Source organism: Scophthalmus maximus, chromosome 18 (genome assembly GCF_022379125.1).
Source record: "Scophthalmus maximus strain ysfricsl-2021 chromosome 18, ASM2237912v1, whole genome shotgun sequence".
NCBI lineage: Eukaryota > Metazoa > Chordata > Actinopteri > Pleuronectiformes > Scophthalmidae > Scophthalmus > Scophthalmus maximus.
In genome coordinates, this window is record NC_061532.1 from 20,223,932 (window position 1) to 20,238,142 (window position 14,211).

A 14,211-nucleotide genomic window follows, 5' to 3' on the forward strand; every position below is an offset into this window, starting at 1 on the left:
TCCGACTGTTTGGTGCGGAAAAGTGCTTCAGGATCACAATGTTCGACTTTATTTTTGAAATAGTATTTGAACTTTATTTAATTGAACTTTAATTTGACATTTCGAATTTATTGTCTCACTTCACTTCAACCCACTTCAAAGTGGGTTGAAGGCCATTTTTAGTGGAATGTGGATTTATGCGTGGAAAATAATATATATATATATATATATATATATATATATATATATATATATATATATATATATTTCAATTAAATTTAACAAGACAACAATAATTTCATCATAAATGATATGAACCACAAAACACGACAAATCTCTCGAATAACATTAAAGAAAAAGATTTTTGATGCTGCGCTTTTATAGGTTAGACACATGTTTCCCAGCAAGTGTGCATGCGTCACAGTAACACGCGCTCTCCAGCATTTGTAAACACGGCTTAACCGGCTAAACGCAAATATGACACAGAATACATTAAATACAGATTTTGTGGTGAGAAGCAATTTTCAGAAATTTGGGTCGCGACTTCATGTCTATGGCAAAAGGTCTTGAGGCTGGACCCTTCGAGAAACACTGACTTAGAGCAAGATCATTTGATAACGTGTCTTAATGGGTTGAGAAAACGTGCCGCAGTGCCGCGAGGTGCCTGTACAGTGGTCCTGACCCGACGTTCCCTCTGTGGGAGCGCTTCCAATGGTACAGGGTGAAGTTATGAAGTTCCCTCTGTGCCGCGTCTGTTAAGTTCATCACCGTCGCTGTTGGTTTGAATGATGAGGCAGTAACACACGAATGAGTCGTCTTTCCTCTGAGGAATAAATGTAATTACTGATTAACAGTGTGGCAGAAGGTCAGAGGAGCAACTGGTCCACCGTCACTTTATCAGGGTCTAAAGTGCGAGCGAGAGAAAAGGTCTAATCCCAGTTATTACTCCCATCTGACGGGCAACAATCCGTCCAGCTGCACATATTACCTCCAGAACCACAGATGAACACACCTGGAATGTCAAAGTGTAAAAAAACAAACATTTCCAAGGTTTAATGACGTCATTTACAAAAACAAACATATTGTCCATATCAAACCTACAGATAAGTGTCTGCTTCGCTGTGAGAACATGAACGACTGAATCGTCTGTATCTATGTTACAACCTCGACCAGCTCTCGCCACATTTTAAGAACAAGGACAACACAGATGGAAGAAGGAATCAGGGAAACATCAGGAAGATGTGCTGATGGAATTCAACAGAACGTACACAAGAACCACGCGGTCTCAACATGGTTTCAGACACAAGTACAGCGAAGAAGGAGAAGAAGAATTTAATCTTTATGAAACAATCTGGCTGAACTGAAACTAACTTTTGTAGCTGCTGCAGAGAAACTTCAAAACAACCAGTTGATTCATCAAATGAACCCAATGAACCAACTGTGTCCTGTGAGCTGTTGTACGAACATTAGCTATTAGCTTCTACACTAGCGCCGTTAGCTAATCCCAAACAGACTGTTAGCTGAAGTGAACCAACAGGGTTAGTTTCTACACCCCAAACAAAAGAATCATTAGCTAACGTGAACCAACTCTTTAATTGATCAAAAGAATCATTAGCTAACGTGAACCAACTCTTTAATTGATCAAATTAATCATTAGCTAACGTGAACCAACTCTTTAATTGATCAAATGAATCATTAGCTAACGTGAACCAACTCTTTAATTGATCAAATGAATCATTAGCTAACGTGAACCAACTCTTTAATTGATCAAATGAATCATTAGCTGACGTGAACCAACTCTTTAATTGATCAAATGAATCATTAGCTGACGTGAACCAACTCTTTAATTGATCAAATGAATCATTAGCTGACGTGAACCAACTCTTTAATTGATCAAATGAATCATTAGCTGACGTGAACCAATTCTTTAATTGATAGAAAAAAACAAAAGACAAAATCCTTCAGAATCTGAAATGAGATCGTGTTTGGCAACTGTTCCACTATGAAACCATCAACTTGTCAAAATAGTTAGCGATTATTCTTCTGTCTAAGGAATTAATTAATCTCAACTCTGTTGCTGAACTGCTCAATAGAATTAAATCTGAAGTGTGACAGGACGTCACGTCTCACCGGGCTGTTCTACAACCTGAAGATTCAACACGGAAACTCTTTCTGATCATACACAAACAGCAGCGATGAACTAACCTGAACCAACGTGAGCCTGGGGGTTTATTCGAGAGGCGGGGCTAAAATAAGTCTGTTTCAGACTGGGGGTGAAAAGACGAGCCGCAGGAATGAGCAGTGTGAGACGTTAGAGCATGTCAACTTTTTCAAGTTGTCACAAATTAAAAGTATGAACCTGAATATGAGCAGAATATGTCACCTTTAAAATTCTGTTCAGATCTCCGCACATCTCACACTAACACGTTTGAATTACAGTAAGTACAGTACATGTACCACCTGATAAGGCCACGTCTATAAAGGGTTTATGAGCGATAATTAATAAGTAGCGTTACTAATTAATGAGTCATTTCGAATGCTTTACTGATCAGTTAACAATCCGACCTGTTGGCTTGTTCACATCTCACCATTAACATTCATGTCTCAGCTGCAGGATGTTTGAACGTCTGGACGCTTATTATCATTCACGAGAGCAGACTGATCGTGCGAGAAGCAAAGAGTTTGACTGGCTGTTGATCTTTGTACAAACTGTAAATAGTACAAGCGTAGTGTCGTGCTGAGGCAGGATTTAACAGAACTGATATTTAAAGCATTAGTAAATGATTTATCAACCAGGAGAGAAGCCAATAAAGTCTTTATAGTTGTTGCCTCATCAGAAAGTGCTACTGATCACACAAATAACACCTACACATGTAAACACTGTCTCAGCATGGTATAGCATTTTTCTTCTTCTCGTAAAAAACTAAACAAAACAACTAAGGCGACTGAGTGAAATAATCATTGGCACTTTTTCAAAAAACTAATTTCTATGAAAACTGTGACGTGGTTGAACAGATTATAACACGACGACAGTCAGTCTGTGGAGTCAGAGGAATGTGATGTGGCCCAGTCGTTCATCTGTTCACTCCACTCATATAAAATCTATAATCATCCGTCTGTCAGGTTTCTGACCAGTCTAACACTACACGTGGCCATGATGGTTCAATACATATATGTTAGTTTTCCAGAGTCTGTCCCGTCCATCGTTAATGAGAAAAAAACTTCATCTGGTACAACACGGGCCTGAAGGGTTCAGGGCCTGTTCCTAATCTCCATTCACCCCACAAGTCCAAATAATACAGTGTGTTCGTCTTCCTCCGTCAGGAGGAAGGTCCGTCTCACGTGGCTCAACTCCGCCTCTTTCTGTACAAGTGAATGGAAATATAGTGTTGTACACGAGTGTTCTTTCTCCTCTGCCTCATGTGTTCTTTTCCTTCTGGCTGCAGTTGCTCTCTGTGGCCTCCAGGTGGTGCTGGACCGGCGCCTGGGGGAAGTTTTTCTGCTCGTCCTTGAGGCGGAGATGTCTCGGTTTGACCGGCAACGCCACGGCCAGAAGAACACAGCCGATATGGAGACCGAAGCACCAGGACCTGTAGAGGAGGAGACGGTGGAAGGTTCACAAGAGATAAACCTGAGTTAGACAAAGTTCAATCGTACTGATATTTAAACCAAAGTTCTACCAAATTAAATCTTAGCCTCACATAATTCATCCTGTCTGACACACTGACCTGTAGAACTTTATCGACGGACCGACGGACAACAGGACGAAAGGCATCACCGTGTAGCAGATAGCGATCTGAGTGGCAGCCCACGTGATGACATCATAGACCAGTTTGTGAGAGGGTGACTGAAGGAAGTATGGACGAACGTTGTGTCTGACCTAAGAGGAAAAATCGTATAATACCATTATTCCGGTGGCTGCACACAGACTCACAGCTGTTAGCATCGAGTCACAGCTGTTCACATAGAGTCACAGCTGTTCACATAGAGTCACAGCTGTTAGCATAGACTCACAGCTGTTAGCATCGAGTCACAGCTGTTCACATAGTCACAGCTGTTAGCATCGAGTCACAGCTGTTCACATAGTCACAGCTGTTAGCATAGACTCACAGCTGTTAGCATCGAGTCACAGCTGTTCACATAGTCACAGCTGTTAGCATCGAGTCACAGCTGTTAGCATAGACTCACAGCTGTTAGCATCGAGTCACAGCTGTTCACATAGTCACAGCTGTTAGCATCAAGTCACAGCTGTTCACATAGAGTCACAGCTGTTAGCATAGACTCACAGCTGTTAGCATTGAGTCACAGCTGTTAGCATCAAGTCACTACTGTTAGCATACACTCACAGCTGTTAGCATCGACTCAAAGTTGTTAGCACAGACTCACAGCTGTTAGCATCGACTCACATCTGTTAGCATAGACTCACAGCTGTTAGCATCGACTCACAGCTGTCAGCACAGACTGACAGCTGTTAGCACAGACTCAAAGCTGTTACTACGACTCACAGTTGTTAGCACAGACTCACAGCTGTTAGCATCGACTCACAGTTGTTAGCACAGACTCACAGCTGTTAGCACCGACTCACAGCTGTTAGCACCGACTCACAGCTGTTAGCACAGACTCAAAGCTGTGAGCATCGACTCACAGCTTTTAGCATTGAGTCAGTAGCTTAGAATAGACACAGCTTCATTAGCCGCTCACCGCTCTGGCAGCCAGTGTGATAACGATGCCAGTGAGGAAGGTGAGGTAATATCCTGGATAGGCTCCGTGCCACATGGCTGACAGAATGAAGGTGGCTGCTGTCGGGTGGTAGGGACATCGCTCGTAACACACCCTGTCAGCCAGAGGTCAAAGGACAGAGGTCAGACACACAAACAGCAGTTTTAACATTGTACATACAGAAGGTTACATGTACAATGATGAAACAATATCGATGAATCGGTTCTTCTCCTTTGAGGGTAAACATCCAAACAACCTCAGACAAAACGTACGGAGAAAAAAGACCTCAGAGACAGAAACAGCCTCTGTGACGTGTGTGTGTGATTTCCACCAACAGGTGGCAGCACTAGACAGTGAAGCTGTCGGTGAAAACCTTCTCTTCAGTTACTGAACAGAGACGACACAAAGTCAATCACATTATTAATTATAAAACAGTCTGATTATGATTAAACATCTGACAGAAGAGAAGGATGTTACGCTGTAATTCTACTACAGCCAGAGAGAAATATTTTTAAAATACACAGACGTCTGGGAGGTTTTACTTCATGGATCCAGATGAAAACGATCAGACATCTTTAGTGTGTGAGATTTGGTGCAGATCCAAATCAAAATCTGGATCTGGTGTATTTGAATGTGACCAACACTTCTTGATTCTATCACGGCGAGAGTGACTCACCGTTTGAGCCACTGAGCCGTCTGAATGTTCCAGTTGTCCAGGAAAACTTTGAAGCTGGTGGCAAACTGGAACAAGACAACGACGCCGTCTGTTCAATAATCATTCCACGACAAACTGACATCAGCACAGTTCTCACACACGGATGTCCTCACCTCGATGTTGAGGATCCTCAGGTTGGAGATTAGGTCCCAGCGCGGAGAACCGCCGCCGTCGTAACCGTTGAAGCCGAAACCAGCGGCGTTGTTGATGGCGTCAGCTGAGGTCAGTGAGGTGAGGACAGACAGGTGAGGTCAGAGAGGACAGACAGGTGAGGACAGACATGTGAGGTCAGACAGGTGAGGACAGACAGGTGACGTCAGAGAGGTGAGGTCAGAGAGGTGAGGTCAGACAGGTGAGGTCAGACAGGTGAGGGCAGACAGGTGACAACAGACATGTGAGGTCAGACAGGTGACGTCAGAGAGGTGAGGTCAGAGAGGTGAGGTCAGACAGGTGAGGTCAGACAGGTGAGGGCAGACAGGTGACAACAGACATGTGAGGTCAGACAGGTGAGGACAGACAGGTGACGTCAGAGAGGTGAGGTCAGACAGGTGAGGTCAGAGAGGTGAGGTCAGAGAGGTGACGTCAGAGAGGTGAGGTCAGAGAGGTGAGGTCAGACAGGTGAGGTCAGACAGGTGAGGGCAGACAGGTGACAACAGACATGTGAGGTCAGACAGGTGAGGACAGACAGGTGACGTCAGAGAGGTGAGGTCAGACAGGTGAGGTCAGACAGGTGAGGGTAGACAGGTGACAACAGACATGTGAGGTCAGACAGGTGAGTTCAGAGAGGTGAGGTCAGAGAGGACAGACAGGTGAGTTGAGAGAGGTGAGGTCAGAGAGGACAGACATGTGAGGTCAGATAGGTGAGGACAGACAGGTGACGTCAGAGAGGTGAGGACAGAGAGGACAGACAGGTGAGGTCAGACAGATGAGGTCAGAGAGGACAGACAGGTGAGGACAGACAGGTGAGGTCAGAGAGGTGAGGACAGAGAGGACAGACAGGTGAGGACAGACAGGTGAGGTCAGAGAGGTGAGGACAGAGAGGACAGACAGGTGAGGAAAGACAGGTGAGGTCAGACAAGTGAGCTGAGACAGGTGAGGACAGACAGGTGAGGTCAGATAAGTGAGCTGAGACAGGTGAGGACAGACAGGTGAGGTCAGATAAGTGAGCTGAGACAGGTGAGGACACACAGGTGAGGTCAGACAAGTGAGCTGAGACAGGTGAGGACACACAGGTGAGACTCACCCAGTGTCCAGACAAAGTAGTACTTGGGTCTGGTGGTCAACATGGACAGGTACAGGTAGACCACCTGAGCGTAGAACGGCGTGTTGGCGATGAAGTCGTCATCGATGTTTCGTTCCACGGGGAACACTTTGCACACGGACAGGAAGACGAGGAGGCAGAAGAAGGAAGTGGCGACTTTGCGGACGACCTCGGTCTGAAAAGACACACACATTATTCACCTGAGGACCGGAACCTGGATGATCATTGGTCCTGGAGGAGCATCACAAGAGCTGCAGTCATGTGACCTACGTTAGGCGAGGGCTCGCTTGGCCTCAGCTTGCAGCTGGACTTCCTGTCAGCGCCCTGGTCTCTGTGGCGACGGGGGTCTCCCTCGATGAAGGCCATGTAGTCGTTGTAGGAGCAGGTGGGTCCGGCCAGGATTCCCAGGAAGTTACAGTTGTAGCTGAAGTATTCCAGCAGACTGGGCATCCTCCTAAAGACAAGCCCACAGTTACTGCTCAGCCAATTAGACCCTGAGGTGTCTGTGTTGGGGGTGTGGTCTGTACACTGGGTGTGTGGTTTCTGGTGTCAATCTTTGGGGATAAAAGAGTAAAGTGACACCAACCTTATGGCCAGAATCTTCTGTCCCGGAGTCAGATGTTCCTCTTTCCGTGCCATTCCTGTCGGAGGAGGAAGTGAACTGCTCATGAGCCTGTTCCATCACATCACATACGTACGTTATCATCACTGTTGAAAAGATTATTTTTTCAATCTTGACAGACGGATGTCATGACTGTGCACGTTGCCCTTTAGCCTTCTAGCGGAGGACTCGTGTAAACAGGATTTGTTAGATGTGACTCACCATCATGGATTTCAAACGCCAGGCTGGTTATTTTCTGTGTGATCACCATCATGGGCCTGGAGAGAGAGAGAAGAGCAGCACTGAGGGTTACAGAGAATCTGAGGCGGAGCAGGAGGCTCCAGGCGCGACGCTGCAGGTGGAGCTCCACTCACCCAGTGAAGTCCGCAGAGTACATGCCGTAGTCGAAGACGTAGACTCGAGTGATCTGACACAGACTCAGGTAGCTGAGCGCCACCAGCAGGCAGTACCTGAGGACAGAAAAGCAACCGGACATGTGACGTTTGACCCGAGGTGGGCGCGAGAGCACAGACCACTAAGTGGTTCAGGAGGGAGGTCGGGATATTCCGGAACATTAGCAGCTTATGCATTATCCTGCTGACAACAAACAGAAAGCGGTGAAAACATAACCTCCTTGACAGGAGGTAAATAGGAAATAAAATATAGTCTAAAGTTCGAGGAAAATATCTGTAGCAAATATCATGCAGGGCAGACAATAAATGAATTTAATAAAAGTGGTATTGACGAGTCCAACTCTGATCTCCCAGAGGAGTCTGCACATCAGAGGTAATGAAGAGCTTCCATCTCTTTAATGGATCTGACTGAGGTTTCTCTTAATCTCTGCTGCTGCTGCTGCTTCCTCTGGGACGTGTGGCTCCATCAGGCCGTCAGCAGCAGAACATGCTCAGTCCCTTCACACACTGACCTGTTCACGTCTCGTGTGAAGCTCTTTTGTTCCAGACGCACACACACAGGATGAAGCAGTGACATGAGGACGTCATGGAACTTACTTGTGCATGTGCTCCACTCCCGTCAGGATCATGATGCCGTAGGTGAGTCCACTCTGCACCAGGAAGTGAAGAGCGTACCTGAAACACAGGACACCGCCACAGATTCAAACACTCAAACTATAACATTCCAGAAATATTTGACAAGTTACTGTAATTTTCTGTCTGGTGTGATTTCATATTTCTCAGATGGAAACCAACAGTGTGTAGGTCCGACACTTCCTGACTTCCCTCCTCTCTCTGGGGCTCTGAGCCCATTGGTTCTTACTGAGCATAGATCTATATTTCCTGAACCAAAGGATCTGATCGAAAGACCAGAGTCAATGTCAGAGCGACAGTGACCCCGGAAAAGGTTCAGTAATTTCATACGAGCAGATTTTATCAAACAATCTTCACTATGATATTTTTAAATCATCTTGTAGTTTGTGGACCTCAGAACAGCGAGAACAGATGAACAGTGTTCAACTTACCAGCCGAAGCAGAACAGTGCGAAGTAGAGTCCCAGTAGAGTCGCCACCACATGTCTGATGAAGGGACTGGTTTTACTGGGATGGAGGAAGAGACGGAACCAGAAGGCCGACAGCAGAGCACAGAGCTGGCACACCACAAAGTTCACCTGCACACAGAGCGGGAAATACAGATCAGGGCCACGGTCAGTCAACGGTCCTGACTGCTGCAGGATGTTAGCAACAGGATGTTAGCAACAGTATCGTTAGCAGCAGGATGTTAGCAACAGTAATTCTGTTAGCAGCAGGATGTTAGCAACAGTAATTCTGTTAGCAGCAGGATGTTAGCAACAGTATCGTTAGCAGCAGGATGTTAGCAACAGTAATTCTGTTAGCAGCAGGATGTTAGCAACAGTAATTCTGTTAGCAGCAGGATGTTAGCAACAGTATCGTTAGCAGCAGGATGTTAGCAACAGTAATTCTGTTAGCAGCAGGATGTTAGCAACAGTAATTCTGTTAGCAGCAGGATGTTAGCAACAGTATCGTTAGCAGCAGGATGTTAGCAACAGTAATTCTGTTAGCAGCAGGATGTTAGCAACAGTATCGTTAGCAGCAGGATGTTAGCAACGGTAATTCTGTTAGCAGCAGGATGTTAGCAACAAGATGTTAGCAGCAGGACGTTAGCAACAAGATGTTAGCAGCAGTAATTCTGTTAGCAGCAGGAGGTTAGCAGCAGTAATGCTGTTGGCAGCAGTAATTTTGTTAGCAGTAGTAACGTTAGCAGGAGTAATTCTGTTAGCAGCAGGATGTTAGCAACAGCAACGTTAGCAGCAGGATGTTAACAACAGCAACGTTAGCAGCAGGATGTTAGTAGCAGTAACGTTAGCAGCAGGATGTTAGCAGCAGTAACGTTAGCAGCATGATGTTAACAACAGTAACGTTAGCAGCAGGATGTTAGCAGCAGCAACGTTAGCAGCAGGATGTTAGCAGCAGTAACGTTAGCAGCAGGATGTTAGCAGCAGTAACGTTAGCAGCAAGATGTTAGCAGCAGTAACGTTAGCAGCAGGATGTTAGCAACAGCAACGTTAGCAGCAGGATGTTAGCAGCAGTAATGTTAGCAGCAGTAACGTTAACAGCAGGATGTAAGCAGCAGCAACGTTAGCAGCAGGATGTTAGCAGCAGTAACGTTAGCAGCAGGATGTTAGCAGCAGTAATGTAGCAGCAGTAACGTTAGCAGCAGGATGTTAGCAGCAGCAACGTTAGCAGCAGGATGTTAGCAGCAGTAACGTTAGCAGCAGAATGTTAGCAGCAGCAACGTTAGCAGCAGGATGTTAGCAGCAGTAACGTTAGCAGCAGAATGTTAGCAGCAGTAACGTTAGCAGAAGTAACTTTAGCAGCAGGATGTTAGCAGAAGTAACGTTAGCAGCAGGATGTTAGCAGAAGTAACATTAGCAGCAGGATGTTAGCAGCAGCAACGTTAGCAGCAGCAGTTGATCTGTCGTCCAGGTGAGAGTCAGTTTTCAGGGACTGAGGTTTTTCAGCGGAGGCTGTTTTCAGTCTCTGACGTCTTCGCTGATAAAATTAGACCTTCAGATATTTATAGTTCATGAGCGACGACCTGCTCCTGAAAACACGTCTTCTTCTCCACGCCGACAGATAGGAAGACCATGACCACGTCATACGTGTTCACCAGTAACATGTACAGTTCATACAGAGTGTACTTCAATACATTTATAATATGATGAACAATAAACACGAAGTCTAGAGCTGTATATATAATAATACATCTCTTACTGACCGGGACCACGAGGAGTCAGGGGCCCACGAGGAGTCAGGGGCCCCTGGACCCCAGAGGACAGAGGCTGGAATCCATCATTAATGTATAAACAGGATCTTATTCTGCAATCTGAGTACGAGTACTTTTGATACTTTAATTTTGATAGTAAAGTGGCACCTTTAACATGTAATGCAGTATTTGTACTGCAGCGTAGTACTTTTACTACAATGAAGGACCTGAGAGGTCTGGAGCAGCAGCGATGAATAACATGAATCATTATTCTTTTCGTCCCGTAGTTCTGTGTAGTACTGTCAGACAGTCTGTAGTACTGTGTAGTACTGTCAGACACTTGTTGACGTGTTGCTCATTAATAATGAACGTTGTGTAAACTGAGCGATGATTGTCGGACGCTTCACCCCACCGAGAAGAAGAAGAAGAAGAAGAAGAAGAAGAAGTATGGACAAAGCTCTGTGGATACTTCACTCAGAGCTCATCAGGAACTGAGACTGATAATATGGGCCTCACATATCCTCCGCAGAGTACGGAGGGTCAGCGATGATTAAAACCAAACCACGAAAGACGTGATCAATCATTGTGATTGATCGGTGACCTCAGCAACTCTGTGTCCACCGTAAAACACAAATAAACCCCTTCAAATATCAGCCTTTAAAGGGGCAGTGAGCGATTCTAACGCAACACACGTTTTGTAAAAATCAGACAATATTACCTCACGGTCCGCTAGCTGTCGCTGTGCACTGAAAAAAATTCTGGTTTTCGGATCAGTCCAGGCTCCGTAAACAGAAAAAGCAAAAAATGGTGCAAACCTCAGCACACAACACAAGGAGCTGGTGGAGCTGCAGCTCCGCTGTCAGTGCGTCCGACTCACGTACCCGAGGTCGCACAACAACAACAACAAAGAAAAACAAGCTTTCTCCAGAATCACTTAGTGCCACTTTAAAGAAAATATATATCAGCTAATCTGCTCCTAGCTAACTGCTATATGAGATAATAGCTGACTGTACGCTCTGGGCTAAGAGGTAATTATGTTCTTATAGCTAAATCTACAGACAGGTTCACTCAGGATAATCAAAATTTCTCACACTCATTAGATTTGACGTTTTAGGCAGAAAAACTATTTTTTTCCTGTTGATCTCAGTTACTCGACACGTTCTGTCCCCTGCACACGCCACTGATGACATCACTGATGACATCACTGATGACATCACTGATGACATTACTCAGAAACCCGACCACATGGAGAACAGATAAAGGAAATAGATAATGACCACACATGTAACCTATTACCCCTGTTGGACTACCCAGCGCTACACGGACCGACACAAACTGAGGCTGTGTCCGAAATCACCCCCCCATTCACTCCCCCTCCTCACTATGAAGGGAATTCGTTGTAGTTGCTATATAGTCACTCACCAGCTACGATTTCGGACACTACTTGAGTCGCGACGGTAATTACTTTTTTGTCGTAGGATTATGACGTAACTACAATGACCCCGGCCGGTGGACGGTCCTATTATATTTAAAAAAAATTATATTGATACTGATTTCGGACACAGCCTGAGTCCACGAGGAGGTGGAGACCAAACACTGAGCATCAAGTCGATCTGAACACTTTTAATAAAGTTCAACACGTCCGACTCAAGTCAGAGTCTCACGTTCCAGCAGGAAGTGTTGAAACATGCCAACGTCATCCTGATGAGGGTTACAGACATTATTCACTCATGTTATTGTGTCCATGATAGTGGCTCTTATAATCATGATTATTATTATAATCATTATTATGATTGTTATAGCTTTAAAAATAAGTGTTGCCTCATCAGCATGTCTTTCTTACGGAAGCTGCTTTACCAATATCGTTTGATTGATTGATTTGATTAATAAGGTGATGACTTGTCAGTGCGGGTCAATATTTTTCATTCATTAAATTAGGAACCAGCTGAAACTCACGTCACTAAGCTGGAGACAACGCGTTCAGGTCGGAGGAGAAACTGACGCTCAGCGTGTCACACTGATAATAATAATAATCATAATAATAATCATAATCATCATCATCGATGATGATGATGATAATAATAATGATGGTTATAATAATAATAATGATGAGGATGATAATAATATTGATAATAAAAATAATAATAATGATAATAATAATGATGATAATAATAATAATAATGATGATGATGATGATGATGATGATAATCATGATAATGACTGGTGTCTGTGCGGGGACACGTGTCCTCCTCACAGCTGATGGATGAATTCAGATGAAGCCGATGTGACGGGGGACTCTGTCTCCGGCTGCGGCTCAGCTCGTCCGGGGCCGGTCCCTCCTCGGCCGGTCCCGTCGGGCCTCCATCTTTCGGTGTTATCCGCCCTGTTTGTTTGTCAGACTCGGGCCGCGGACGTTCTCCGGCCCGGAGCTCGCCGGGCTCGGAGGCTCGGGCCCCGGGGGGATGCTGTGGATCTTACCTGGTCCAGCGGCAGGTCGGTGATCTCGCTGACCGGCTGCAGCAGGCTGGAGCCGGTGCAGGCCGTGGATGGGCTGCCTTCCTCGGCCATGGCTCCGTGTCTGCGGCCGGGTCTGCTGGTTCTGTGGCGGCGGCGGAGGCTCCGTGGTTCCCCGGTCTGTCTGTGTCTGTGTGTCCTGATGATGCTCCTTCCTCCTCTCTCTTCCTGTTCCTCCTCCTCCTCCTCCTCACCCGGCTGTCTGTCTCCTCCCTCCTCCAGCTGATCCCCCCCCCCCATCCATCTTTTTAGGTCCTTCCTCCGCCCTTGATTCCTTTCCTCTTCCTCCCCTTCTTTTGTCCTCTTCCTCTCTCCATCCTCAGACCCCTCCCCTTTTTTTCTGACAAGGTTTCTCCTCAAAATATTTGTCCACACGTGAGCAGGTGTTTACTGTCTCTTTGTGTTGTCCCTCTCATGTCCTCCTAACCTTTTCTTTCTAACTCTCTCTCCCTCCTCCTCTTTCTCCTCCTCCCCTGTCTCTCCTCTTCTTGTCCAATCCATCACCTTCACTCCATCTTGTCTTTTATCTCTTCTTCCTCTTCAAACTTTTTGTATCCTTTCTCCCTTTCTCCCTCCTCCTCTCGTCTCCTCTCGTCTCCTCACCTCTCGTCTCGTCTCGTCTCGTCTCGTCTCCTCTCATCTCCTCACCTCTCGTTTCGTCTCGTCTCCTCTTGTCTCGTCTCCTCTCGTCTCCTCTCGTCTCCTCTCATCTCGTCTCCTCTCATCTCGTCTCGTCTCCTCTTGTTTCGTCTCCATCTCTACGTTAAGATCTACAGATTGAATCAGGTCTGAGGGTCACTGACGGAGAGACATACAGAGAGACAGACAGAGAGACAGACGGACAGACAGACAGATGGACAGACAGACAGACAGACGGACAGACAGACAGACACACAGACATAGAGACAGACAGACAGACAGAGAGACAGATGGACAGACAGACAGGCAGAGAGACAGACGGACAGACAGACAGACAGATGGACGGACAGACAGACAGGCAGAGAGACAGACAGATGGACGGACAGACAGACAGGCAGAGAGACAGACAGACACGCAGACAGACAGACAGACAGATGGACGGACAGACAGACAGACACACAGACAGACAGAGAGACAGACAGACAGACGGACAGACAGACAGAGAGACAGACAGACAGACTGAGAGACTGTCTGTTCTCTCTGT

General features: G+C 45.9%; 1 protein-coding gene across 3 annotated transcripts; it reads right to left on the reverse strand.

Annotated features, from left to right (window-relative positions):
- Positions 1-1,005: 1,005 nt before the first annotated feature.
- mboat2b (membrane bound O-acyltransferase domain containing 2b) lies at positions 1,006-13,658 on the reverse strand. Of its 3 annotated transcripts, none has more exons than XM_035617261.2 (13): positions 12,993-13,658; positions 8,753-8,898; positions 8,286-8,363; positions 7,650-7,745; positions 7,498-7,553; positions 7,261-7,315; positions 6,945-7,128; positions 6,657-6,849; positions 5,527-5,630; positions 5,375-5,439; positions 4,681-4,813; positions 3,708-3,859; positions 1,006-3,569 (listed from the first exon to the last, which is right to left on the reverse strand). In XM_035617261.2, exons 1-13 carry the CDS (start codon positions 13,266-13,268, stop codon positions 3,398-3,400), a joined length of 1,710 nt encoding a protein of 569 aa, XP_035473154.2. In that variant the 5' UTR covers positions 13,269-13,658; the 3' UTR covers positions 1,006-3,397. The 3 variants fall into 3 exon arrangements, with proteins under 3 accessions (XP_035473154.2, XP_047184556.1, XP_035473155.1); XM_047328600.1 differs by having other exon boundaries at positions 12,769-13,656; XM_035617262.2 differs by lacking the exon at positions 12,993-13,658 and adding an exon at positions 11,233-11,251.
- Positions 13,659-14,211: the final 553 nt, after the last annotated feature.

Bases quoted from the DNA above. Each gene is read 5' to 3' on its own strand.
- mboat2b (XM_035617261.2), bottom strand. From the start codon at position 13,268: ATGGGGGGGGGGGATCAGCTGGAGGAGGGAGGAGACAGACAGCCGGGT. The intron at 5,631-6,656 runs GTGAGTCTCACC...CACTGACCTCAG, and splicing joins CTACTTTGTCTGGACACTGG to CTGACGCCATCAACAACGCC. The intron at 4,814-5,374 runs GTGAGTCACTCT...TCTGGCTGACAG, and splicing joins ACGGCTCAGTGGCTCAAACG to GGTGTGTTACGAGCGATGTC.